Consider the following 13803-nt stretch of genomic DNA (forward strand, 5'->3'; position numbering starts at 1 on the left):
CATCAAATTTGTTCCATTTCAGAAATCTTTCTGTAAATGAATAAGATGTCTTTTTCTATAAGTCACAGCATAAAGTTTTTCAGGGGATCAAATATGAAGTAAACAAATATTTTAGTGTACATTGATATAAGCGGTCCTAAACCGTCTGCTTGGATGCTGCAAAGAAAAGATGAACTCAAAATGTTCAAATTAGCAGTTTGAAACAGTGTCATGATATAATAAGTTGTTTTGTGCGTGCATAGACCTTGCCAAGCTTTGTTCTTATCATGTGCTAGAATAATAGATAATGGATCAAGAAGAAAATGTGGTAGCAGAACCATTGACAGATGATGAACCTGCATCAGAATCTTCTACTACCATTCAGAATATGAATTATTCTGGACCAAAAGTACCATTTGATGCAAAAGATAAAACACCAAACTATGATGCAGAAGAAAAGATTGTTCTGTTTATTGATAAATCATACATAAAGTCCTGCATTGGGTTGCTGAGACTGATTCAAGTGGTGAGTACTTTACATTTTTCATAATTAAATCCCTATCTAGTTTGAGGGTGGGCATGCATGTGGGAAAATTGATAAATATTTAGTGTAAATTATGATATTTTTTTTTTTTTCATTTGACTTAGTAAAATCACAGGCCTTCCTATTATAGATGTGTACAGTGAGTCATAGGACAAAAGTGAGTTCTCACTCCATGTGTAAAGCAAAATTATATCAGGGTGAAATTTGATCCGGAGGAAACATGTCACAGTAGTTGTTGTCATTTTTTTATCCGGAGGAAAATATTTCCCTGGGATATTTTTTCCTTTGCCGTGAAATTCTATCTGGGTAGTTAACTTATTGAATAGTTATTAGAAAAAAATTATCCTTTACAAATACTATGAAATAATAATAGTGTATTTGAATTAAACCTATTTTGTAAAAAAAAAATGTATTATACTTGGAATTATTTCACTAATTATCATTGAAAAAAATTCCTGAAAAAAATCAAGTAAATATCATTCTTTTAATAAAGGTAAGTGAAATACATGTAAAAGTGAGTTGTTTTCAGATCTCAGTACAAATATAAATTAAAACGTAAAGGTAGAAATATAGTTGCATTACTACTGTTAACAGTAATGGAAGAATTTGATTATGATAATATTTTTAACTATATAAATAGTCTGGGGACAAAGATGTTGTTGTTGGTTATATGGAAATCAGATAAATTATAGCATAACAATATATTGGAACAATAGCAATTTTAACAGCTGGATAGTATTTACCTGTGAAATGTTATCTGTCTTATTAAAAATTCATAATTGTAAGTCATCTTGTTATATAAATGAATATATAAAAAATAAGATTCAAGAGATTCACTATGGAATAGATTCAGAAATGTATTATATTAATATCTGTAAAATTTAAATTGCTTATAATTACCTCCCTTTGATAAATTATGCAAATTTGTTCTACCTTTGTGAACCATTTTATAATTAAAGTCAGGTATATATTGATTGCGAGTAGCTTACATACTAGTTAATGGGACCATGGAAGTAATATTTAAAAGGAATAACATCGAGTAATTAGCATGTATTAACGGCCTGTAGAGCCCTGTACTAAAGTCATATGATTTTATCCAATTATAGTCTCAGCGGTAAGACCCCTTTGGTTACTATCTGTGATACCGCGGTTGTAAAATGGCATCTGCAATTTCTTATCAGTCACGTGATTTTATCGAGTCCGGTAATTTTAAAGTACCTGTGTGAAATCCGAGGTTTATTAATAAGAAGGTGGCGCTGTATCATATAAAACCTCTGCTTCAGATGAAGTCATATGATGTAAAAAACTTGTAAAACGGAAGAGAATTGTTCAAACTACAGCAGTTTAACATGGAAAATTGTATTTAATTTAGCATATTTTTGCTTTTTACCGTTTGTTTTAAACTGTTCTAAAAGTATTTTCCGGTTAAAAGCGGATCCCGAGTTAAACAGATAAATACCGATGAATCGATCAGGTTTCACATGATGTTTAACAAAATAATGTAGGCAAATGTAGGCATAGATTTTTTTACTGTTGAAATGTGCAAAGTTAATCGAGATTGAATAAAAGAATATTTACTTTCAAGTATTCTAAATTTATGTATATGTCATAAATGTCATTGATTGCATTATTGAAACTGGACAACTAAAATGGGGATAATATTTTCGTAAATATATATTATTGTGGAATGCTTGTATTAATATAATAAGCTATACAGCAAAAATTATAACAAACTGACGAAATGGACTTGAATTTATCTGTCTTACGGTAAATTCATTTTTACACAAATTAGTTTATGTAAAAAATGTATCAAGAACTTAAATTGAAGGATAGAACCGTTTAGAATTGTGAATATTTTAATTGACTATAAATACACGAAGGATTTAGATTTTTCGTATTTAATAAAGGGGGTCCAAACGTATTTTTTTTACAATCATCTTCTTAACTTACGGAAATGTGTTTTTAACTGTCTGTAAATATTAAAATTGAAATGACACAATCTTGTTCTCCAATTTCGTATGTGATAGCTGTCAGTTTAAACTATTATGATCAAACTAGCCAAAAATAGGGAAAAATTGGAATGAAATAAAAATTGAACGAATGACTCTTTTCGGCAGCGTACATCAACGGAATGTAACGAATGGACTATTCGGGTTACTTCGCACATATAAACGACAAAAACTTGTCTGTTCGTAGTTCTCCGTGAACACGAAAATGACCGATAAGTGTCAGTGATTTGATCAATCACATGCGGAGAATCAACTTCCATGCCAGATATTGAACCAATTAACAAGTTATTGAAAGATGGGCGGTAACACAGATGAAACCTTTGAAGTGACGACGATGTTATTCCTTTCAATATTACTTCCATGATGGGACTATATTTCAGAGGGTTCTGTGAAATATGATACGGCAAATATATACCGGTACATACTATCCACATAACATAGATAGATTTTCACTCCTCTGGAAAAATTCAACCTGTGAAGTACCATGCCTGGAAATAAATTACCGTGACAAATTATCCTCAGGATAAAATATCACAGAGGAAGAAATAAACCGTTACACATGCACTCAAAAAATGTCCTATCATTTGAACTAAAATTGATATTTTTCAAAAAATTACTACCAAGTAAATCTATGAGCTATTTTTGTAAAATAGATACCATAAGATGCAGAAATGTCTGAAGTTTTTTTGTTTATTTTGGTGAGGTTTGATTTCATAATCTAATGGGTTAAACACAAAATTAATGCTAATTTTTACGATTTTAATTTGGTTACATAGCAAACGTTTCAAGAAATATTTTTCTTCGTGTTCACCTCGTCAGAAATTAAATATAAGTATGAATAATAAAATGGCCAATTAAACAATCAAACTTCAGACATTTCTGCATGTTATATGGTATCTTTTTTATGAAAATCGCTCAAAGAGCTAGTTGGTGATAATTTTTTTAAAAATATACAATTTTAGTTGAAATGATTGGACATTTTTTGAGTGTGGAGAGCTAGTTCAAATACTTATGAATTTATGATGTCTTGCAGAAGGGGTCACAGATAAAAATAGCCTTGCAAGACATCATAATTATTTGGACTACTGGAGAACATGATATTTTAATTTATATATAAATGTAACTAGAAAATCTCATTGTCTTCTCCATGCTTTCATATCGATCCAGCCCCAAGTCATTCCGGCCCCATATTTAGAGTCAATCCGGCCCCAATAAAAATTATTTATAAGGAATATAGAATCATATTTTTCATGTAAATGTGTATAACTTTATTTAAGTGAATTTTACAATAAAATAAAAGGTTGGCGGTAAAAAAAGTTGGTACTTGACAAATATTTGAATATTTATTTTTTTAAAAGATGAAATACATGTATTCATTCGAATATTTTCTTAATAATAAATAAATTTATAATATTAAGATTTCATATATAAATATAATTTAATTTTATCTTAAAATATTAGAATTCAAATCAAGAACAAAAAGAACAAAAGGCTGAAAAGCTGGAAGACAAATTAAGTAATATGAATCAAAAAGGTTTTTGGAGTTGATCAGTCAAATCAGAATTACAAATGAAAACGAGTTCAATACCTTAAGCAACTTGGTTGATAATTGCTGAAATGTGACAAATGTCAAAAGGAATTTTAAAGTGAGTCATGATCAAATTTCTAAAGAAGAAGTCTTAAATGTCATCATCCATGCTAATCTTTCATAAGAGATGATATTCTGCGGAGGTCCTGACCAACTGTTAGTAGAACTTCAACTATAAAGACCTTGTTAATCAAGTATATTTTATTAACCATTAAATTAAGTGATTACAACTGGCCTTACTTTGTTTCACCATCATCAGACAATTGTTGAATAAATTTTACCAATTATAGACTAATGATCATAGAGTAAAATCTTTTCCAACTGGCATAACTGGTATTCTGATGAAGAAAATAACTTCATTACATTTATAAACTGATGCTGCTTTACAAATTGTACAAATCATACTCATTTTCATATCAATTTAAAATAATTCATCTGAATGTTACTCAAAGTCAAAAGGCAATATTAAGCATTCTTCGCTAACCTGCTGTCATTAATTATCTATGCATTTATAAAAATTCCATTTATACTGATTTAAATATGTTATTTCTATATATATATATATATATATATATATATATATATATAAGCAATATATATTATATATATATATATATATATATATATATATATATATATATATATATATATATATATATATATATATATATATATATATATATATATATATTTTGATAAATAAAAAGTCCTTGGTACAGAAAATATAATTTAAAAGTAAAAAACACAAAAAATCACATCATAAATCGAACGTTCGATTTATGATGTGATTTTTTGTGTTTTTTACTTTTAAATTATATATATATATATATATATATATATATATATGAGTCTGAAAGATTGTGTAACAATACCGATAAATAGATGGAAAATAAAACACTAAAAAGTGTTGAATATCATTGCACAAAGATGGAAAAACTGAACAGATGATATAAATTATACAATAATTGCAAATATTTCGGCTCAACAAATGGCCTTCTTCGGTGACAAAAGTTTTAACAATAATGAGATATAATGTATAAGGTGTAAACATAGATCACTAATAATACAGGTAAGTTTTTTGTCGATTGATTTTAATCCAAAATCCTGAATATAATAATATTAACACTAGACTGTAAATTTAATTATTTCTTTCTATTGATTCCATCTGGATGGAGGACACCCAGTGTTTTTATCCAAAACCTCTCCCGATTTTCTCTTTGCCTATTTTGCCATGTACAATCCTGTTCGATCACAAGGATCTTCATGTGATCAAAATCTTTCAGGTTGTGATCTGGTAACCTGAAATGTTGGCTGACAGGAATGTACGGTTTTTTTGTGAGGTCACTCCTGTGGCCATTGAGGCGTTTGTGAAATGGCTGCATAGATTCACCAACATATTGGAGACCACATCTAGGACACTCAAGAACGTAAATCACGTTTGAGCTTTTGCAGTTGACATTGCAAAATATCTTGTATGTCTTTTCTGTGGTCTTACTGTGAAATGTTGATGAATGCTGCAATCAATTTGGTGAATCTATGCAGCCATTTCACAAACGCCTCAATGGCCACAGGAGTGACCTCACAAAAAAACCGTACATTCCTGTCAGCCAACATTTCAGGTTACCAGATCACAACCTGAAAGATTTTGATCTTGATCACTAAGAAATCCATGTAAATTAATTGTAATGCATTTGTTGTGACAAGAATTATCCTAATAACTGAAACTTGAATTGTGGATTTTGCTTATATATATATATATATATATATATATATAAGCAAAATCCACAATTCAAGTTTCAGTTATTAGGATAATTCTTGTCACAACAAATATATATATAAGCAAAATCCACAATTCAAGTTTCAGTTATTAGGATAATTCTTGTCACAACAAATGCATTACAATTAATTTACATGGATTTCTTAGTTTACAGTATTAAATTTGTGAAAGTAGGAAATGTCATTTATGGCAAGTATGTAGATATAAGCTATTTATGTTTAGTTTGATATTAACATGATTGTTTGATGTCAGACATGGTATTATAATACTAAAAAAATGTCAAAGTTTAAAAAGAGATGTCTCATTGATATGGAAAGAAGAATATTAATAAAGTTAATTTAACATTGTCATAAAATGTGCATTCTTTTGTATTTCTTTTTCAGATTTTCTCAATGATTGCATTAATAAGTTTGACCACAGCAGGGAAGAAAGATGGGGACTTTTTACAATTACCTCTCAGCTGGCATTTCCGTGTAATGGTATTTGTTCTACTGCTGACATCCATGACAAGTCTGACTTTATGGATAATTAATGCCACAGGATTAATTCTTGCTCTGCCACTTAACTGGTACTTACTGGTATGTTGGTCTTCCAGTAATATATTTGTACATCCAAGTTATTATCAAACACTTGTCAGCTCACCTGTTATTTTGTATTTTTTGTCCCCTACATAACATGTGCAGGAGACATGGAAATACCAGCGTCTGTCCGTCCGTTTGTGCTCTCGCCAGATCTTTATATAACTTACACTATCGGTTAAAATCAGCAATAAATTGGACAAGTTCTAAAAATGATGATGATCGACTTTTAAATACAGAGAAATTGGCCTCATTTAAGCGCTGTCAGGGATATAATTCTTGCCAGATTTTTATAAAACTTATCCTTTAGGTTAATATCGCCAATAACTCGGACAAGTTTTAAAATTTTGGGTGATCAACTTGCTAAAAGATTATGCTCCTTGGAAAGTGCAAAGCGGGAAACATTGGAACTTTGTTCTTTTTATTAGACAATGGTTTACAGGTCATATTAATACAATATTATGATACACCTCTGTCCATCCATCCAACCATCTGTCAGTCGTCAACATGTCAGACATTAACTCAAAAACACTTTAATCAGTTTACATGAAACTTTGATGAATTATATATCTATTATACTTATGGTTTTCAAGTGCATATAAGATTTTTTTGTAAGGAAACCTTGAAAAAAATAAAAAAAGACTAAAATTACATGCTCTTCAAGATTGAGTTTTCAATCAACCCATTCAATTAGATAATGAATATTTGTTTTATTTAAGAGACATCCTAAAGCATTTGATTATTTCATTTCAGGATACAGTTGTGTATTCCCTGTTTTCTTTCCTATATTTAGTGGGAACATCATTAGTGGCCAATGCTTTTGATTTCTATGGGAAGATAAGGAGTAACATCCCCAGAACTATGATTCAGCAGCTTATATTCTGTGTTGTAAGTATGAAAGATTAAAAATGCTTGTAATAATAACTGGCTTAGAGCGAAAAAGTAATAATTTGAAATTTATTTACATAGCGTTTTGAAGAAAATTTCTATGTTTACATGCAACATTTTAAAGCATACATCTTGTGTTTTTTAAAAGGTATTATATATATGTTGTGTACAAGTTATCATTTTGTACAAATTCTAATTTGTACAAAAATATTGTACAAATTATAATTTGTATTTTTACTTTGTGCAAATTGTAATTTGTACAAAAAGTGCTTGTACAAATTACAATTTGTACAAAAATGGACAAAAAATCACTTATAACTTGTACAATAATTTATCATATGGATTTTGGTGAAAAAAGCATTGATACACATTATTGAATTGCTATTAAATGACCACACAGTACACCTAAGTTACAAAATTCAAAAGTTGTTTTTTTATCATTCGTTTGAGAAGGTGATCTAGTGATTTATGGAATCAGGTATTGCAAACCATCTTTTGACTCTCAAATCGATGATGACCTGTTTTACAGGCATTTTAACTGCTTCACATAGCGAACGTTGAAGATAAGGAACCGTTGCTGTAAATAAACATTTGTATTTCACTGTTTCAGTTAGACTTTTAATAAATATCCAGAAAGAAAGAGAGATTAAACACCCCATTTGGTTAGGAATATGACTATGCTAAAGTTAGGAATATGTCAGTTGTTTTTCTGTCGTTTTTTATCAATGTTTTTTTTTCAACAAGGATCTTTGTTTTTTAAATATATATGACTGTGCATGAAACTTAACGGAAATCATTTGAGACAATTTTAACTTTAAAAACAACATAAAACTTATGCAGAACAGACAGACGGACTTTTATTTTATAAGAAAACTAGTTGTTGTAGTATTATAAAATCATCTGACCCAATGACATTGAACCATCAATCTTTTCACAAACAAAAGTGTCATAAAGCGGAATAAGTCATGTAACTCCAATTTTTTATGTACCAATTACAAATATAAATTTTCACTTGTTTAAAGAAAGATTTGACTGTTTTCATGGACTTTATGAAATAACGAATAAGTGGCAACAAATCTTTTGAGATCCTTTTCACAATCATCAAAATGCTGTACACGATCTTTCATGATACAAAATATCACATTTTACAAATATAACCGTTTTTGCAAAGTTTCTGAATAAAAGAAAAATCTTCAAAATAACGAAAAGAACTAATCAAGTAGTACTATTAAATGATATTTTTTTTAAGAAAAAGAAGTTTTAGGTATTAAAAATTTGAAAAAAATCTTATTTGTTTACTTTTTTTTCTCTCAAAAATTTCGAAGATCAATCTGCCTTTTGTAGTTGTGTAAAAACGGTGTATTTTGTTAATGAGGTTAAGTGTGTGGTCAGTTAATTACAATTAAATCGTGTGAATCAATGCATTTTTCACTAAAATTCATATTTAAAACTGTTGTACAAGTTATAAGTGAATTTTGGTCAAATTTTGTACAAATTGTAATTTGTACAGACACGTTTTGTACAAATTATAATTTGTACAAAGTCAAAATACAAATTATAATTTGTTCAATATTTTTGTACAAATTATAATTTGTACAAAATGATAACTTGTACACAACATATATATGTCCACATCTAAAATATCTCCCTTCTTAAATATCAATATGCCTTATCCTCTTTGTCATCTTTTATCAGTAGCACTCTAAATTCATGATTTACTTAACCTTGTTAAACCTATCTTTTTTAATGTGCATGAAATATTTGCCATTAGAATCAAATGTTTAACTATTATCAACCAATCAATTTATTGATAAGCACTACTGCCATGGTATGTTAAACTGTTAACAATCAATCAATCAATCAATCAATTTGTTAATAAGTTCTTGGATCTACTGCAAGTATTTACATGTTATTATTATATTGACAGGTGCTTGGTTACATCTGTATGTGTTTATATGGCCTGACAGCACTGGTAGGCTATAAACGATGGAATATTTACATGTTATTATTATATTGACAGGTGCTTGGTTACATCTGTATGTGTTTATATGGCCTGACAGCACTGGTAGGCTATAAACGATGGAATATTTACATGTTATTATTATATTGACAGGTGCTTGGTTACATATGTATGTGTTTATATGGCCTGACAGCAATGGTAGGCTATAAACGATGGAATATTTACATGTTATTATTATATTGACAGGTGCTTGGTTACATCTGTATGTGTTTATATGGCCTGACAGCACTGGTAGGCTATAAACGATGGAATATTTACATGTTATTATTATATTGACAGGTGCTTGGTTACATATGTATGTGTTTATATGGCCTGACAGCAATGGTAGGCTATAAACGATGGAATATTTACATGGTATTATTATATTGACAGGTGCTTGGTTACATCTGTATGTGTTTATATGGCCTGACAGCAACGGTAGGCTATAAACGATGGAATATTTACATGTTATTATTATATTGACAGGTGCTTGGTTACATCTGTATGTGTTTATATGGCCTGACAGCACTCGTAGGCTATAAACGATGGGATATTTACATGTTATTATTATATTGACAGGTGCTTGGTTACATCTGTATGTGTTTATATGGCCTGACAGCACTGGTAGGCTATAAACGATGGGATATTTACATGTTATTATTATATTGACAGGTGCTTGGTTACATCTGTATGTGTTTATATGGTCTGACAGCACTGGTAGGCTATAAACGATGGAATATTTACATGTTATTATTATATTGACAGGTGCTTGGTTACATCTGTATGTGTTTATATGGCCTGACAGCACTCGTAGGCTATAAACGATGGGATATTTACATGTTATTATTATATTGACAGGTGCTTGGTTACATCTGTATGTGTTTATATGGCCTGACAGCACTGGTAGGCTATAAACGATGGGATATTCAACATAAACTCTTTAAAAGAAGAAGATTACTGGAAGAAGATCAAGATTTAGAAATATGAAGAATTGTGCATAATTGTATAGATAATTTTAATTAGATAACTTAGTTTAAATACTACAGGGACAGTGAAACTTCAGGAGACCTTTATATAGTATGTGGACAGATTTCTGTTTATTATTTCATAATCTAATTTGAGTTAGACTACAACTTTGTGCTGTTCCCATCTTTTTGTATCCATTTTATATGTTAGTCCAACTTAAACATGTCAAACCAATTTGCTGTTTAATCTCTTAAATTTCCCGTTTTTTTTTGTTGTCAATATGGCAAATTGAGTCAAAATGCCCCTAATCACGTAATTGAATTGCTTAGGCTATTGTGACCCTAATACTCTTCTCCCCTGCATATTGGGCAAAAAGAACTAAGGAAATCTTATATGAGAATGTTTGGTGGTATACATGGCAGCAATAATGCCATATAAATTTGATTTCACCCTATGAGAAATCCGGTTTTTTTTCTCTGAAATTATTTTTTTTTTGTCTATTAACTTTTAGTTATGTATTGTCTAGTATAAAATGGTATGGGTTAAAACCTATAGGTACGAATCAAATCGAATCCTAATTAAAAAGCCCATATAGAGCATATAAATCAACATAAATCACAAAGTTCATACAATATCCACACGAACAACACATCCAATTGAAAACAAACAAATCTGTAAATTATACATGTGATGGGAGAGAGCCAGTACAAGGAGGAATAACTCCATTTGTTTATATTAACTTTTGTCTCTTTTTCCCTGTCTTATCTGAATTTTTTTTATTTAGGTAACCTAAAAACTGTATTCGATCTAAATCTTCATTTGTAATGATCCACATATGAAAAGATTTAACAAATTTATGTTCCTCAGATTTGGAAACTTGAAATAAATTTTGCAAGAATTCTAATCTTGGTGAGCTATATTATAGAAGACACTCTAAATCAAAATGCAGTTCATTTTCTATCAAATATACGAGAGGCAATAATTTTCCTTTCAAAATATAACCATGTTCAAAATGGTCAATTGACCCCTTAAGGAGTTATTATCCTTTATAGTCAATTTTTAACAATTTTCATAAATTTTGTAAATTTTTGTAAATTTTTACAAAATATTTTCCAGTTACTATTGGGCCAAGTTCGTTGTAGATAGAGATAATTGTAAGCAGCAAGAATGTGCAGTTAAGTAAAATCTACAAACACATCACCACACCAAAACACAATTTTGTCATGAATCCATCTGTGTCCTTTGTTTAATATGCACATAGTCATAGACCAAGATGAGCGACACAGGCTCTTTAGAGCCTCTAGTTTTGATTATCTTGATTATACTAACTTACACAATATTATTTAGGGAATGTTTTTTTTCAAGCTGTCTGAAATTTTTTAGTACTAGAATGAGCACATCATAATTAGGCTAACAATTCGGTACACCAGTAATATTATAATTAAAATTGTATCAGTATTGTTTTGATTCTAAGGAAAATACAGTAACATGTGAATTGAAAATGTAGATTTTTCATAAATGTACAATGTATTATACTCATATGTTTCTGTCAATCTCAGATAGTATTGAAAAATTTCAATGTTCATTTTATCTGATTTGTGCAATTTCATCTAATTTTTTTTTTTAGTTAAACCATTGAATTCCATTTTTTTTAAATCAAAATGAAAACTAAATAGTTTACCTAAATCAATTTCAATTTCATTAAGATTAATCAGCATTTTTTAAGTTACTAATTCAATCTATGCTCTTTGAACTAAAAATTTCAAAATTGTTTTCAAGTTCTAATTTTATGAATTTTTAAAGGAGTAGGTCCGGTAAGGGTCGATTTTGGCCTCAAATTTCAGGTTCATTTAACGAAAGATTTTGGACACTTTGTTAACACTTAAGTGTCTATTTCAATTGATTCAATTGGTTAATGTGAAAAATTGTAACTGATGTAATCATTAAAAATGGTCCGATTCAAGCTTATATATGAAAATCTATCAAATATGCCAAAAAACGTCCCTTTTCAGATGGGTTTTTGTCAAAAATGAAAGTGGCCCCATCCGTGTTCATCCTCAGCCTTTATATATGTTATGTATTGTCATCAAATACAACTTATATTTCAATATTATGAATGAGCACGAATGCGGCCACTTTCATTTAAGACGGAAACCGTCTAAAATTTAACTAAAATGCTAAATTTGTGAAGATTTCAGTAATTTAGCATGACTTAATGAAGCTAATACCCAATATATGAACATTGTTTTGTCAAAAACAACCCATGTTTATGTAGCAAAAGCATTCTACTTTCCAGTAAATAGCTAAAAGATTACATTTTCACAATTTTGTAAAACTGCTATATTTTGGGGCCAAAAAGGGGTCTTACTGAACCTACTCCTTTCTCATCCCAAAATGACTTATTATAATACAAATCAAACACCTATTAGTTTTAGATATTAACTAGAGTGTTTTTTCTACACTGTTCTTTCTTCCTCCAATGTTATCATTTACTTCCATATTTATATATATCCCTTCTCCATTCAAGGGAAATTAATCCAGAAACATCCAAATTTTTAATATGTTGTTAAAAAATGGGTATTGAGTTTTAACTTATAAACTTCTCCAGGAATTTCATAAAAGTATGTACTTTTCATTTTCATAGTAAAATTATTTTTGATGATCTTAAGGCATTTAAACCATTCACATTAATATGTTATTCAATTTGATTTGTACAAAATGATACATTTTAAGAATCTTGCAAAATAATTGGAAAAAAGAGCCCTGCAGAATTCCTAACCATCAAATATAAGGGGGAAGTAACTCATGATTTTTTTTCTAATCCAAAATTTTCTATCGATTTTTTTTTACCAAAAACTGATTTTTAAATGTTAATAACAATAATCAGATAATCTTATACACAATATTATTTAGGGAATGTTTTTTCCATTCTTTTTATATTAATTTTTAAGGTCCAATGAGTTTGGAATTACAGTATTTTAAATTACATATATAAAATGAAGTAAGTTAATAATGAAATTTAAATTTCTAGTGAAATTTGAAGGCAAATATCTTGTGATATAAAGTTTAAGCTGTCTGCAATTTTTTAGTACTAGAATGAACACATCATAATTAGGCTAACAATTCGGTACACCAGTAATATTATAATTAAAATTGTATCAGTATTGTTTTGATTCTAAGGAAAATACAGTAACATGTGAATTGAAAATGTAGATTTTTCATAAATGTACAATGTATTATACTCATATGTTTCTGTCAATCTCAGATAGTATTGAAAAATTTCAATGTTCATTTTATCTGATTTGTGCAATTTCATCTAATTTTTTTTTTTAGTTAAACCATTGAATTCCATTTTTTTTAAATCAAAATGAAAACTACATAGTTTACCTAAATCAATTTCAATTTCATTAAGATTAATCAGCATTTTTTAAGTTACTAATTGAATCTATGCTCTTTGAACTAAAAATTTCAAAAT

General features: G+C 29.0%; 1 protein-coding gene across 2 annotated transcripts; it reads left to right on the plus strand.

Moving 5' to 3' along the window:
- Positions 1 to 154: 154 nt before the first annotated feature.
- On the plus strand, positions 155 to 10817 carry LOC143080584 (uncharacterized). 2 transcript variants are annotated; one of them, XM_076256494.1, is made up of 4 exons: positions 155 to 505; positions 6281 to 6475; positions 7229 to 7363; positions 10221 to 10817. In XM_076256494.1, exons 1-4 carry the CDS (start codon positions 287 to 289, stop codon positions 10347 to 10349), a joined length of 678 nt encoding a protein of 225 aa, XP_076112609.1. In that variant the 5' UTR covers positions 155 to 286; the 3' UTR covers positions 10350 to 10817. The 2 variants fall into 2 exon arrangements, with proteins under 2 accessions (XP_076112609.1, XP_076112610.1); XM_076256495.1 differs by lacking the exon at positions 10221 to 10817 and adding an exon at positions 9291 to 9478.
- Positions 10818 to 13803: the final 2986 nt, after the last annotated feature.

Source organism: Mytilus galloprovincialis, chromosome 6, assembly GCF_965363235.1.
Source record: "Mytilus galloprovincialis chromosome 6, xbMytGall1.hap1.1, whole genome shotgun sequence".
Taxonomy (NCBI): domain Eukaryota; kingdom Metazoa; phylum Mollusca; class Bivalvia; order Mytilida; family Mytilidae; genus Mytilus; species Mytilus galloprovincialis.